At 44.3% G+C, this 13,061-nt stretch overlaps 1 protein-coding gene across 3 annotated transcripts in view; it reads right to left on the bottom strand.

Moving 5' to 3' along the window:
- Nucleotides 1-804: 804 nt before the first annotated feature.
- apc2 (APC regulator of WNT signaling pathway 2) overlaps nt 805-13,061 on the bottom strand; it is a 227,767-nt gene continuing 215,510 nt past the window's right edge. For all 3 annotated transcript variants that reach the window (XM_072482138.1, XM_072482140.1, XM_072482139.1), the window contains one exon: nt 805-12,044. In XM_072482138.1, the coding sequence (XP_072338239.1) occupies nt 6,278-12,044 (5,767 nt within the window). In that variant the 3' untranslated portion in view covers nt 805-6,277. The remainder of the gene's footprint in view (nt 12,045-13,061) is intronic.

Consider the following 13,061-nt stretch of genomic DNA (forward strand, 5'->3'; position numbering starts at 1 on the left):
GCTTCCTGAAAGGACGGCTGGTGGAAGCAGGATTGCTCGAGGCATCCAAAAGGGATATGGATTGCTATCTGAAAATTAAGATACGGGGTCAAGACAGAAGAGTGGGGCTAGATAGGGTGCTCTTTCAGAGAGCCAGTACAGACTAGATGGACTGAATGGTCTCCTCCTTCATTGTAAAAGTTCTGTGGTTCTGTGTAACGCCATCATATCCCTGTAATGACAGCAACAACAACTTGCATTTATACAGCACCTTAAATGTAGTAAAGCTTCCTAAGGTGCTTCCCAGGAGCACTATCGAAGGTTATTTGACTGAGACACATAAAGACGTAGGGAGGTCTTGAGTTGCAATGGATAGCGTCCCTGCCTCTGAGCCAGCTCTGGGTTTGAGTCCCACCCCAGGACGTGACGGGCAAGGAAGGTATCTTCATTGCACGGTCAAACTGATTGAACAAATGAGTTAACTTAAGAACCAAAAGCAAGGCAGCACGGTGGCGCAGTGGTTAGCACTGCTGCCTCACGGCGCCTGCACTGCTGCCTCACGGCGCCGAGGTCCCAGGTTCGATCCCGGCTCTGGGTCACTGTCCGTGTGGAGTTTGCACATTCGCCACGTGTTTGCATGGGTTTCGCCCACGCAACCCAAAGATGTACAGGGTAGGTGGATTGGCCAGGCTAAATTGCCCCTTAATTGGAAAAAATGAATTGGATACTCTAAATTTATTTAATAAAAGGAAAAACATGGAACCGAGAGCCAAAGCTGACAACTCCACAATTTAGCAGAAAGAAATGTTGGAAGCTCATTAACAATCTGAGTTGAAGATTTTTTTAATGAGACAAACATTTAAAATACATGAACGAGTTATAAATATATACACCACATTTTTCTGATATGCAAAGTGCCGATTTGCACATTTGTCCAGTGAAACATAAAAATCCTTTGAAGAGGCAGTGATAAGATGGCATTTGTGCACTGGCCTGGGGATTCAATCGCCCCCAGTACCGCCTTCACTAGCCAACAACTATCTGCCTTCATTCGGTTGGCACCACAGTTAGTTATATTTTCTGCCAAACTCCAACACATGGTATGCCAAAGAAAATAACACATACTACTTAACAGCACATAATTACAGACGTGTCAGTCATGCCTATATTGGATACGAGATTTTGTCCTGCAAAATGAGATGTTTCTACTTGAAGGTTAAAAATAACCAACAGTCTACACGATTAAGGACTTCAGTTCCATTGCCATAGAAACTAATCTCAGAAGCAAGACAGGACCAGAGTTTCCATGACATTTAAAGGGGCCATATTTTAAATGGCCTAGAAGGCTTAATTTAAGCAATAGCAGTCAAAGATCAAGCATACCCTAATATGCTGTTATTGGCCTTGACTTTTAAAAAAATGTATTGTTCGATAAACCTTTCACATCCAGCCTTTTTTTTGCACCAGAAGCAGAAATACAAGCTTACAACTGCAGCAGCTATTTAAACTTCTACTTGATCTCCCGTGGCATTGCACATGGGTGAGTTAAGACCAAGTGCAATATTCAGGCGAAATAGGGTTAGGGGGCAGGGGATAATTAAACCATGTGCCACAGACCTATTTAAAGTCATTCTGTTGTTATATTTACATAACAAGTAGATCATTTTATTCATAATTTAATAGACATTGAGAAGCAGAATAAAGTGGTTGGAAAAAAGGAGTTTCCCTGCAGTACAGAAGGCAAGAGAGGGAAAAGTGACGTGCTACGGCCCCACCACTGGTAGGAGGATGTAAATACAGTGTGACAGGTTTACATAGGCAATTTCCCTTATAAAAGTGGGCATAAAATGTTATCATGAACAAAACTGACAAAAGTGTGGCAAAAAATGTAACAAATGGAATACAGTTTTGTAAACGGAGTGCACACAGATGTAAGTTTTCAATATGTTACAGATAGCAGGTAAGAAGAAATCTTGCGTGATTCCTCACCTTCCTCGTCTAAGCATATTGGACTCCATGGTGACACCCTTCAGATGGAATGTCCATCAACACTTAATGCCCATGTTCACACAGGAAAAGTGATCACTTAGGGAAGGATTCATAGTGACACCAGAGAATAATTGCCCAGCAGAAATCAGTGGAAAATATCAGGATAAATAATATTGGCACCAAATAGCCTCTTAATCAGCACATCTTATTGTAACAGGATTGTTTCTATGGGGAGATGGCACAACCATATTTCAGAAAAGAATGATCTCAATTGCGCTTTTCTTGCTAAAAGCCCACCTCACCGCCTCGACTTTTGCCCTCCTCAATCCCACCCTTGGCCACAAGATCACAAAATAGCTCTCGATGAAAAAGGCCCTTTTGTCCATTTGGCATCTTCCTTCCCGAATAACAGCCGCACCTATCTTCCCAACACGAGCACCCAGCTGTTTCCTAAATGAGTCTGGAAGTAGCAGTCCCTTGATCTTACTTGAAAGGTTTGCTTTGTGAAGTTGTCATGTTAGAACAAGAAAGGTTAAAATACATTTTTTGGAATAAAGCTACACTCAACATGAATGAAACAATGATTATTTCAATCCTTCATTTTCTGCCCTCAATGTAGACCTGAAGCAAAATGCCGATAATGGAATAAAATGCAGAATAATTTTTATGACTCACAATCCTTCTGTGGAATTGCTCCTCCAATATACTTTGCCCTTGTCAGTTTACATTTCTCCCCACTAAACTCCTTTACTTTGTTTGTATGGAACAATAAGGTTAAAAGTTACTACTCAAGTATGATATGGACTAAAAGCACAGCTAAAGATTTGGGTTTTCAACAAAATGCTGTGAAATTAACAACCGATCCAAGCTTATTTAGTTAGTTAAGTATTCCAGTAAATTAAACTCAACTGGTGCACAAAGTCTAGAAAAGTACTGGCCATTGTGCTAATACGTCATTCTGCCTCTTTCATTAATTTAAATTAAGTGAAAGTAAATTAATTACATTACCCACTGATGAACATAATTAATCGTTTTATGTACATGACAGCTTTCCCACACTTGATGCCACCTCAAAGGGACAGCATTGCTCCAGTTTTGCTGCATAAACTTACACATGATCAAGATGGCCTTCAAATGACCTTGTGCAAAAAATAGCATACAAACTCAATTCAGCTGTAATTTTAGCCGGACCTGTAGGAAGCTCACGGGAATGGGTGGAATGCTGATTTTACAATCTACCCAACATTCCTCTCCCAAGGGTAGAGGTCAAAACAGAGTTAAATGCAGCGGGGAGAGGGAGGGTGTAAGTCCAACATTGCACTCAATCCCATCACTTCTCTGGTTGATTTTAACCTGACTGGTTTGAATTACGCTGGGTGTCTCTGCTAAACTGCTCAAAGAAGCAAAATAAAGATTGCACATATATAGCACTCCCGTATATTTCTCAGGACAGAAAAAGCAGCAAATTACTTTTGAGGTGTCGTCATTCATAAATGGGCAAATACAGCAGCCATTTTCCATACAGTGAGAGATGAATGTCCAGCTAATTGTTATTTTGGCAACGTTTGAGTGGCTTTGAAAGAGAAACACTTTCTCTGCTTCATGTCGTGTCATGAGGGTCCCGATTTTCCACGCAGACACAGCAGACAGAAGGGACTGCTAGCGACCAAACCACACAAAGATTGATACCTCTGTTTGATAAAGAAATTAGTACGAAGTCTTACAACACCAGGTTAAAGTCCAACAGGTTTGTTTCGACGTCACTAGCTTTCGGAGCGCTGCTCCTTCCTCAGGTGAATGAAGAGGTCTCTTCATGAAGAACGCTTCTCCAAGGCGGCCTTCAGGACCCGCGACAACGCAGAATCGCCGAGCAGAAACTTATAGCCAAGTTCCGCACACATGAGTGCGGCCTCAACCGGGACCTGGGATTCATGTCACATTACATTCATCCCCCACCATCTGGCCTGCGAAATCCTACCAACTGTCCTGGCTTGAGACAATTCACACTTCTTTAACCTGGGGTTACCCCATCTCTGGATCTGTAAAGATTTAATCACCTGCTAATGCTCGCATTCCTAGCATTGTTTGGCATCTTTGAATTTGTCTATATATGTGTTTCTGGAACAGACCTCTTCATTCACCTGAGGAAGGAGCAGCGCTCCGAAAGCTAGTGACATCGAAACAAACCTGTTGGACTTTAACCTGGTGTTGTAAGACTTCGTACTGTGCTCACCCCAGTCCAACGCCGGCATCTCCACATCATAAAGAAATTAAGAGGAGCATGATAAACCTTCATGTGCTTATCTGTTCACTGTCTGTCACTTGTGGACCCAAATCTCTTACAACCAAAGGTCACCACGTTACAATGACATAAATTTTATTTTTTGAAATAAAACATTGACTTGGTCCTCTTGCTTACTTTTCAGTAACCTTTCTTCTAAAAGCACAACATATAGTTCTTTCCCAATCACTGTCCTCTTCTGCTGTTGCAGCTCTTGCCAAAGCTCAATATTTACTTTTGAAGCATTTGGTATCTTCGATTGATTGTTTGTACATACCAAGATGTGGAATGGGGAAGCAGGTCATTATTTGACACCAAGCATTAGCACTGAATGATCCCAAGTCAGGTATAGGACAGATTAAATACAGAATGCCCAATTTTAACCCCAAAATCCAGCAGAATGCCCATCAGCGTGGTATTCAAATCTCCCACCCTCTTGGCCTCTTTGAATGCTAATGTCAACTTTTGTGCCAGTTATACTAAAATGCAGGTATATTTGCTGTAAACCCCTACATCTGTCAGAGAAAGAAGAAACCTGAATCCCTTCCGACCGAATTGGATTAAAATCTAAATCCCAATTGGCGTCAACGCAATGCACATATTCTCGAACACCATTCAAGTGTTGCACCGTGCATTTCTCTCTAAACTCCATGGAGTTATTTAAGTGCATTTTTAGAATGTAGCAATTTTAAAGGTTAAATTTTCTGTATTTATCCCTTCTATATCTAAGTATCAGTGTATAATTGCTGCAAAAAAAATGCAGTCAGCAACATTGCCAGCAGAATGTCAGAATGGGAAATTAGTCCATATAGAACCTCTTAAAAATTTTACAAATCATTTGTAACATTGAACAAACAGGAAAGCGAAACTTTAATGAGAACGTTTTGAATTATAAATCCTGAAGATGCAACTTTCCTGAAGAAATTGAAGCACGTTTGGTTAGAAAGTGATACTACCCCTTCAAAACATTTATTTCCCCCTGTTTTGCTTTTGATTGTAAGCTCCCATCAAACATAGCATATTCCCCCTTCTCAATTTAAAAGTATATTTATTTAAATGTTTGTTGCTTGCAAACTAGGAATGTATTATGAGTAAAGTGTTTTCACTATTCTGTCCCGACTGCCCATCTGTTTTTGATGTTCAGTGGTACGTTGGACGTTCCGAAAGTGCTGCTTTGTAAAACGAGAGGCCTATGTTTGGCCTTGGTTAAGAAGATGGCACGTTGTCCCCTCTTGTCCTTCCTCCCACTTAAATTGCCCAGTTGTGGATACGCATGGGACATATTCGTGAGCAGGATGTAGAACACCAGTACGTTAACGATTACTCCAGTAATCATAGTACAGACATAATTGAGTGCCTTGATCAATGTACATGGGCTAACAGACCCATTATTGTTACACAATGTACTGCATTAATTGTCTTCATAAATTGAGATAGTCATTGAAGTAGCAATCATCATTAAATTATTAGGAATACTATTAGCTTTATAATTATTAAAAATTATCTTTGTTCCAGCAGAACTCAACTCAAACGTAACTGTCTCAGCATCTCTGATTAGCGTCAACCGGCTAACTATTCTTCATTCAACTAATATTTGCAAATCTGCCTAACAATTGACCAAACAGAAACCAACGTGAGTTGAAACTGATCAAAGTTTTTGAGTGTTACCATTAGTCACTAAACCCTATCATTAGAACATAGTGTTCACACGCGTGAATCACGTGTAGCTGTGTGTCACCATTTGTTAGCCAGCTCCTAAATATAAACAAGTGATACACCAACATTGTTGTTAATGTCTTCGCGGGAGGTGCCTCACCTTATAATGTCTCAATTAAATAATAGTCTCATAATTGGATGGATAGTGGTAGAACTAAATTAGATGATGCATGCATTTTGTACCCCAATTTAAGGCTGTGCTTGAGGCACATTTATGAATGAGCATATCATTCATGGGTTGTTTATTGTCAAGTGAAAACTGCAAAGTAACAAAGTACTTAAGCTCAAGTAGTCTACTGATCAATTTGGCTTTCAGCTTTGCACTTCTCCCACTGTTTTTTCATTAATAATAGGTGCTCGTATCTGAGATGGTTGGAGAGATCCACTGTCTGATCTCATTGTCTTGGGGCTAGGTATGTAGTTGAAAGGGGTCACTCGTGCAGCTCTGCTTGGAGAACCATGTCTACTTGAGTTGAAATGCATGTGTCCTGGGACATTAGCATAGTTTTCAATCTCAGCTGAAGTGGTCATATTGTTCCTCATCAGCATTAATGTGTCAAGTTCCTGTTCATTGTCTGAATAGATGCCATATGTGGTCTCTGGATTTTTCCCCATCAATGATCTGCTTGTGGTATTCCTAGGAATAGCTTGCGCAATGTGAGGGATGAGGTCCAAAGTTGGCGATGTGCTCGAATTTATTTTTGTGATGGGGAAGTCGTCAGTTTGCACAAAAGCATCACTGGTTTTAGTTTCCACGGTTCCCACTTTGTTCAACTGTTGCTCAGACTCTGATTTATTTACTAGTGCCATTGCTGAGGGCGGAAGGGAGTTGCTGAGAAAATATGGAATGTCTTCATCTTTGATTCTTCTCCACATCCCTCTTAAGCTGGGCTGGATCTTCTTCGTTGGCTGTTCTTTTTGGTTTGCAAACGGTTGACTACTTCGAGGTTCTTCTTCACTTTTTGTCTTGTCACTCGATTCTGACGAGGCGGAACGCGTGGAAGATGGGCTCCCAGCCCGCTGCAACACATTGATGTGAGGTGAAGATGAATAGCGTTTGAAGTTATCATGCTTCCAGACCGCGCTGTTTTTCACCGGGAGCCTCGAGGGGCTTTCCGAGCTTGGCCTTCTCGACAGCTTCTCAATTCGGAGTCCTTCCTCATTGCACGAGGATTTCCTCTGACTCAAGCTCAGGTTGGGGGCTGGTTTGGCCACTTTTAGCTCTTGGCGTTGAGTTGAACGTGTGAAAGCCTTCTGAAAATCCGACTTGCTTCTCCTTGGTGAGACAGACTGGGACAGTGAGGAGACTGATTCGGAGGAAGAAGCCTCAGACTTCTGCCTCATCAGCAGGCCTGAGGACTCTTTGATGAATGTCAGCTGCCGGACAAAGTTGGATTTGTCAGATTCGCTGCCGCTTGATTTTGCGGATGACATTCTCACCAGGTCCAGCCTATTGGGCGGCATAACCTTCTTACAGCCTTGGTTCTTACTTGGTCCCAGAGGCTCAATCCTTTGAAAAGAGGGCCCCTTCTTTGCCGGGGTTACCTGTTTAATTGGCGTCTGAATATTTTGTGTTTGGACTGGAGATTTGCGAGACAGCTTCCCTGAAATTGGAGTCTTGATGCTTGGAGTGGAAAGTGTAGAACTCACCTGAGCTCTGGGTTTCTGATCAAACTTGTTGATATTGATTTTTGATCCATTTGGCGTCCCTTGCCTGGCCGACTGTAGAGTGCTCGTTACGTTCTTCGGGGGCTGCCGTGATGGTGTCGAATTCCTGGACGACCCCCGTGAAGGACCTCTTGCTATTCTTGCTGGTGGAGTCACACTTCTCTTTGGAAGAGTACTCTCCACTTTCACTGTTGTCTCTCCCGGCCTGTGCAAGCTCCGTGATCTAAACGCCTGGCTAGGAGTTTTGGAAGCCGGGTTACTTTGAGGCGCTGCTTTCTTTGAAGCAGGGCTCGCACTCGTGGACTTCTTAAACATATCGGGCATGTAGATCACAGTCCTTCCTCGAAAGACCACGGGTAAGCTCACTGCCCGAGAGGGTGGCTTGGGCGCATTTGGAACCTTCCCACCAATGAAAGATTTACCCGCCTTATTTTCACTTGGCCTCTTCCCTTCTTTGCAAGTGGTCTCTGCACCCTCTACGTTGCGTGTCTGCTCCTTCGGGGCCCTTTTCTTGTCCTTCCGCTCAAGGGTGAAATGCAGGGTCGATCCGATGGACAGTCCTGACACAAAGGACAGAATTGAATCGGATTCCGAGGACGGCTCTCTGGAAAGGCAAGCTGCAGCCTGGTGCAAGCTGGTAACTATTGAGTTGGCACCTTCCTGGATGGCTTTCCACTCAATGCTTCCCAAGTCAGGGGATGTTAAATCTGACAGTGAGCTGTAAACATCTTGGTTCGAGTCCTTGCTGCACTCCAGGCCACCAGCCATGTCTCTGCCACAGTTGCTCTGGCCATCGCCTTTCAGGCTTTGCTTTGAGGACCTCTCAGACTTTCGCCGTGAGGAATGCCTCCTTTTCTTTGGCATGGCTGAGCTGATGCACTTCTGCAGCAGGTCATCTTCCGAATCGTAGCTGGGCGAGCTGGCGGAACTGTCCCTTCTTGCTGACAGGGACGGGTATCCACTATTAAAAGACTTAGAAACAGTGGGGTTCTGAGACTTCTTCCTCGATTTCACAAATGCCTTCCGTGTTTTCGCCTGCGTGTCCTCCGAGTCCATGTCGCTCAGTGAACTCAACGAGGAGCTCAGGGAGAGGCAGAGAGGGCTTTCATCTGTTATCAGATTTCGCTCAGTTTTGTTGGCCACACTGGCGCTTCTGAACTTTGAGACTGGATTATGGCTGTGGGTTGGTTCGTTTCTCGCTACCCTGTTGTGTTTGATGATTTTCCCTCCATAGTCATCTTCTCCTTCAATTTTCGCAGCATCTTTTGGGACACCCAGCCTGTCGAGAGAGTCATTCTCATAAAAACAGTACACAGCCTCTTCAGTGGGGGTGGTGTGCCGTAGAGATTGGAACGCGAAGCTCCCGTGAATGTATTCCCCACAGGAAACATCCATCCTCTGCTGCCCTTCCTCCGGGTTCTTACAAACACTTCTCTTTGTGTCCAACTCCAGCGTGTGTCTTGGTGAAGCTTGCTCCTTCCTGAAGCTATTTGCAATCAATCCTGGTTGAAAAGCATGAACGTTCTGGCTTTGACATGACTGTGGGGGTAATGGGGTCTGGTTCCTTTTCAAAACCTCCCTTTGGCTGAAATGAAGTGAATACGATTGAGCCCCTGACATGGAATTATTTAGATTTAAGTTGTATTTACTCCCTTGTTCGAGACTCCTGTCGTGCATCCTTATAGCTATAGGTACCTCCAAGTCATCAGCATTTTGGCCTTCTGCGGGAAGAAGCTCCCTTCTCTCCATCACTTCGGCCTTAACGTTTGTCAGTTTGGGTGATTCGTTCTGCGGGTACTCTAAGGTCTCGTCGCTGAGCGAGGCGGAACTGGAAAAATTAACTGGAGTCCCTTCCACTGAATCCGAGTATGAGGAATCTTCGCGAAAAGTGTCATTTTTTGAGGGGCTTTGACCAGACGGTTCTAACTGGGAGTGAGCTGGCAATAGCATGAAAACAGGCCGCTGGCGCGATTTGCTGCATTGCGGATCCTGGGTGGGTAAACCAGATGCGGCAGAAGCTTTCACATTCCTGAATTTGGTGGGCATGGCAGAATTGATGCATTCTTTCAGGATCTCAATGTCATCGTCGGAGTTTTCCAGGATACTATCCAGCTTATCGACTTTTTCCATCCCATCCCCGTTCCTCTCCTCTCTGATGTCTTCCCCGTGTGCACAGCAATTGAAACAGCTCTTCTCTTGGAAGAGAGGCATCAGCTTTAGCTCAATGTCCTTCTGAATATATGGCTCGTGGAGAGTGAGGGCGCTTAGGCTCGAAGCGCAGGAAAAGTTTTCATTGGGCTTTTCCAAAGTGAAATAGAGCATGGTGTCAATATCTGGGGGAAGGTGAAATCGTTCCTTAAAATCATTGATGTCCATGTGTTTTCTCATATCGCCATCCCATTGGCTGTTGCCTTGACCGGCATCCTTTTCCATTTGGTCAAGCAAAGGGGTCTTGCTTCTGCTGGGGGGCATGGTCTGACCAGGGCTGTCGGGCAAATCGCTGGGGCTGATGGTACCACTGATCATTTCGCTGCAAGGGTCGCTCTGAATAGAACTTACAATGGATGGGCTCTCAAAGCTCCCAAGTGAACTGACTGAACTGCACCTGCTTAACACCAGTGGGGTTTCTTGCAAATAATTTTCAGAAGGACTTGATGGGCTGGAATCCATATTTCTCGAAGACACTTTCTTGCGTAACAAAAACTTCTCGTGCTTGGGGCAAGGTATTTCAATTGGTTGAGATGAGCTGCTGAAGGAATGGTCACTGGGCTGGATCCGCATTTCTTTTGAGGCAAAGGAGTCATCGCTCAGTGACTTCTCCTCAGGCTGTGGTGACTCGTTTTCGACACCAATGATTTCCAAAGAGGAGTCGCTGTCAACATCATTTTCGCTGCCAATTTGAACGTCCAAGACATTTTCAGCAGATGAAAGGGATGAGAGTGAACTGCACCTTGAGAAACAAATTGGAGTGTCTTCCACACAGTACGTTTGTAAAGTTTCCTGGTCATTGGACATTGGTGTGGAAGCCGATGTGCTAGAAAGACCTTGGTTCGCATTTCTACTGCTCTGTGAGTATCCAGAATGGACCCATGCCTGCCTTCTGCCACTCAAACTCTGAGGAGTTAGAGAATTTCCTGGGCTTGGGCTTTGACTGCTTCCCGTTGTGACTGATGCCGCAGGGATCTTTTCATAAAAAGGTGAGAATTGTTTTTTACTTATTTCATCCGGTTTTCTTATGCCCCAGGCTTCATTAAATGTCATTTTGGATTCCCTGGATCTCAATTGTCCATCAGAATCCTTTCGATCTAGCTGATCATTCTCCCCACTCTTTAGGTCCAAGTTGGTCGGTCTTCTCTGATACATAGGAAGTTCGTCCGTTTGGTCTTTTGCCGAGGATTCCTTCATTGAAAGAATGTGGCCTTTCATGTCACAGCCGCCAGTGCTGTTGGCACAATCCAGACTATCGCTTGATAGGTTTGTGTAGTCTGTTCTTGCTCCCAAGATCGCGTGCACTTTACTCCGATTTTCACGTTTGCCTGAATTAGCAGCATCCCTAAAATGACAGGGTGATGAAGACTTTGTCCTGGGCTCATTCAAGTCATCTAACGCACACTGCCAGTCAATGCATTGATCTTCAGAGCTAAGACTGAAACTGTCTTCAGAGGATGTGTGTATGTTAGACATGTCTTCCACTATTTTGTCAATTCTAGCTACAGTTGTGGATATCTGGTTTACAAGTCTCTCCGCTGCAACAGAGACATTATCAGTGGCAGGATTGAATTTTTGAAGATTTCCCTCAAGATCTCTTTCTGATTCTGAACATCTTCCACTACTACGACATCTGGACAAGCCTTGTCCTTGAAGAAAGGAGGAATTGAGGTACATGGAAAGCACGCTTAATCCCCCAGTTTCCAATCCAGTTGATATATTGGGACCCTCATCGTCGTCAAAACATCCAGAGTCTGAAGCATAATCCTTGGCCAGGCTTTCAATGTGCCGGAGAGGCTTGTTGATGTTGGGGTGCTTAGGACTAAGCTTTTCAATGCCATCAAATGTCTCCGTCAAATGTTTGGCATCCAGCTCAGCCTCCAAAGCTTTCTGCTTTCTCATGTACAAAGAGGGCATGCAAGAACCAGGAGATACCATGGTGGTGTCTTTGTATTTGGCTGGCCGGTTGGTCAAAAGATTCCTCAGGGCAGCTGCGCTCCCCATTGCTATCATCTTGTGTTTGGAATGAATCAGGTTCCTCAACATGCTGACGGCTCCCAGGTCCCACAGTAGCTCTTGGTCCTTCGAGCTGCGAGCTGAGAGATTCCATAAGGTTCCACAAGCATTGCTGACAATGGTCAAACTGTGGGACTTCAGATGTTGCAACAAGGTCTGCAGGCAGTTGTAGTCACGTAGGATTTGCCTAAAAGACAAAAGAAGGCGATTAAGCAAAATAATAATAATCTTTATTAGTGTCACACGTAGGCTTACATTAACACTGCAATGAAGTTACTGTGAAAAGCCCCTAGTCGCCACATTCCGCCGCCTGTTCGGGTACACTGAGGGAGAACTCAGAATGTCCAATTCACCCAACAGCACGTCTTTCGGGACTTGCGAGAGGAAACCGGCGCACCCGGAGGAAACCCACGCAGACACAGGGAGAGCGTGCAGACTCCGCACAGACAGTGGCCCAAGCCGGGAATCGAACCCGGGTCCCTGGAGACAGTTATATTTTAATAATAAAATAGATGGAAGAGAAAAATAATCAAAATGTGCGGGTTTTTAAAAAAAATTGCTATCATACTAGTTGCAATTATTTCAATGTTTTCATAGTATATGTCTTCATTTTTAAATTTTGAAGTACAATGTAGTGTAAAACAGAAGGTGGGGGAGATGGTGGCATGGTGGTAATGACACTGGACTAGTATCATAGAATCCCTACAGTGCTGAAGGAGGGCATTTGGCCCATCCAATCTGCACTGACTCTGAAACAGCACCGTACTTAGGCCCACTCCCCACCCTATCCCTGCAACCCCTCTTAACCTGCACATTTTTGGACACTAAGGGGCAATTTAGCATATCCAATCCACCTAACCTGCACATCTTTGGACTGTGGGTGGAAACCGGAGCACCCGGAGGAAACCCACATAGACACGGGGAGAACGTGCAAATTCCACCCAGACAGTCACCCACGGCTGGAATTGAACCCGGGTCTCTGGCGCTGTGAGGCAGCAGTGCCAACCAATGTGCCACCGTCCTGCCCCCTCCAGAGGCCCCAAGCTAATGCTCTGGGGACATGGATTCAAATCCCACCGCAGGCATTTGGGCGAATTTAAATAAACCTGGAATATAAAATAGTTATGGTGCGTGATACCATTGTCGATTGTCATAAAAACCTGTCTGGTTCACTAATGTCCCTTTTGGGAAGGAAATCTGCCGT

This window comes from Scyliorhinus torazame, chromosome 18 (assembly GCF_047496885.1).
Source record: "Scyliorhinus torazame isolate Kashiwa2021f chromosome 18, sScyTor2.1, whole genome shotgun sequence".
In the NCBI taxonomy this organism is placed as follows: domain Eukaryota; kingdom Metazoa; phylum Chordata; class Chondrichthyes; order Carcharhiniformes; family Scyliorhinidae; genus Scyliorhinus; species Scyliorhinus torazame.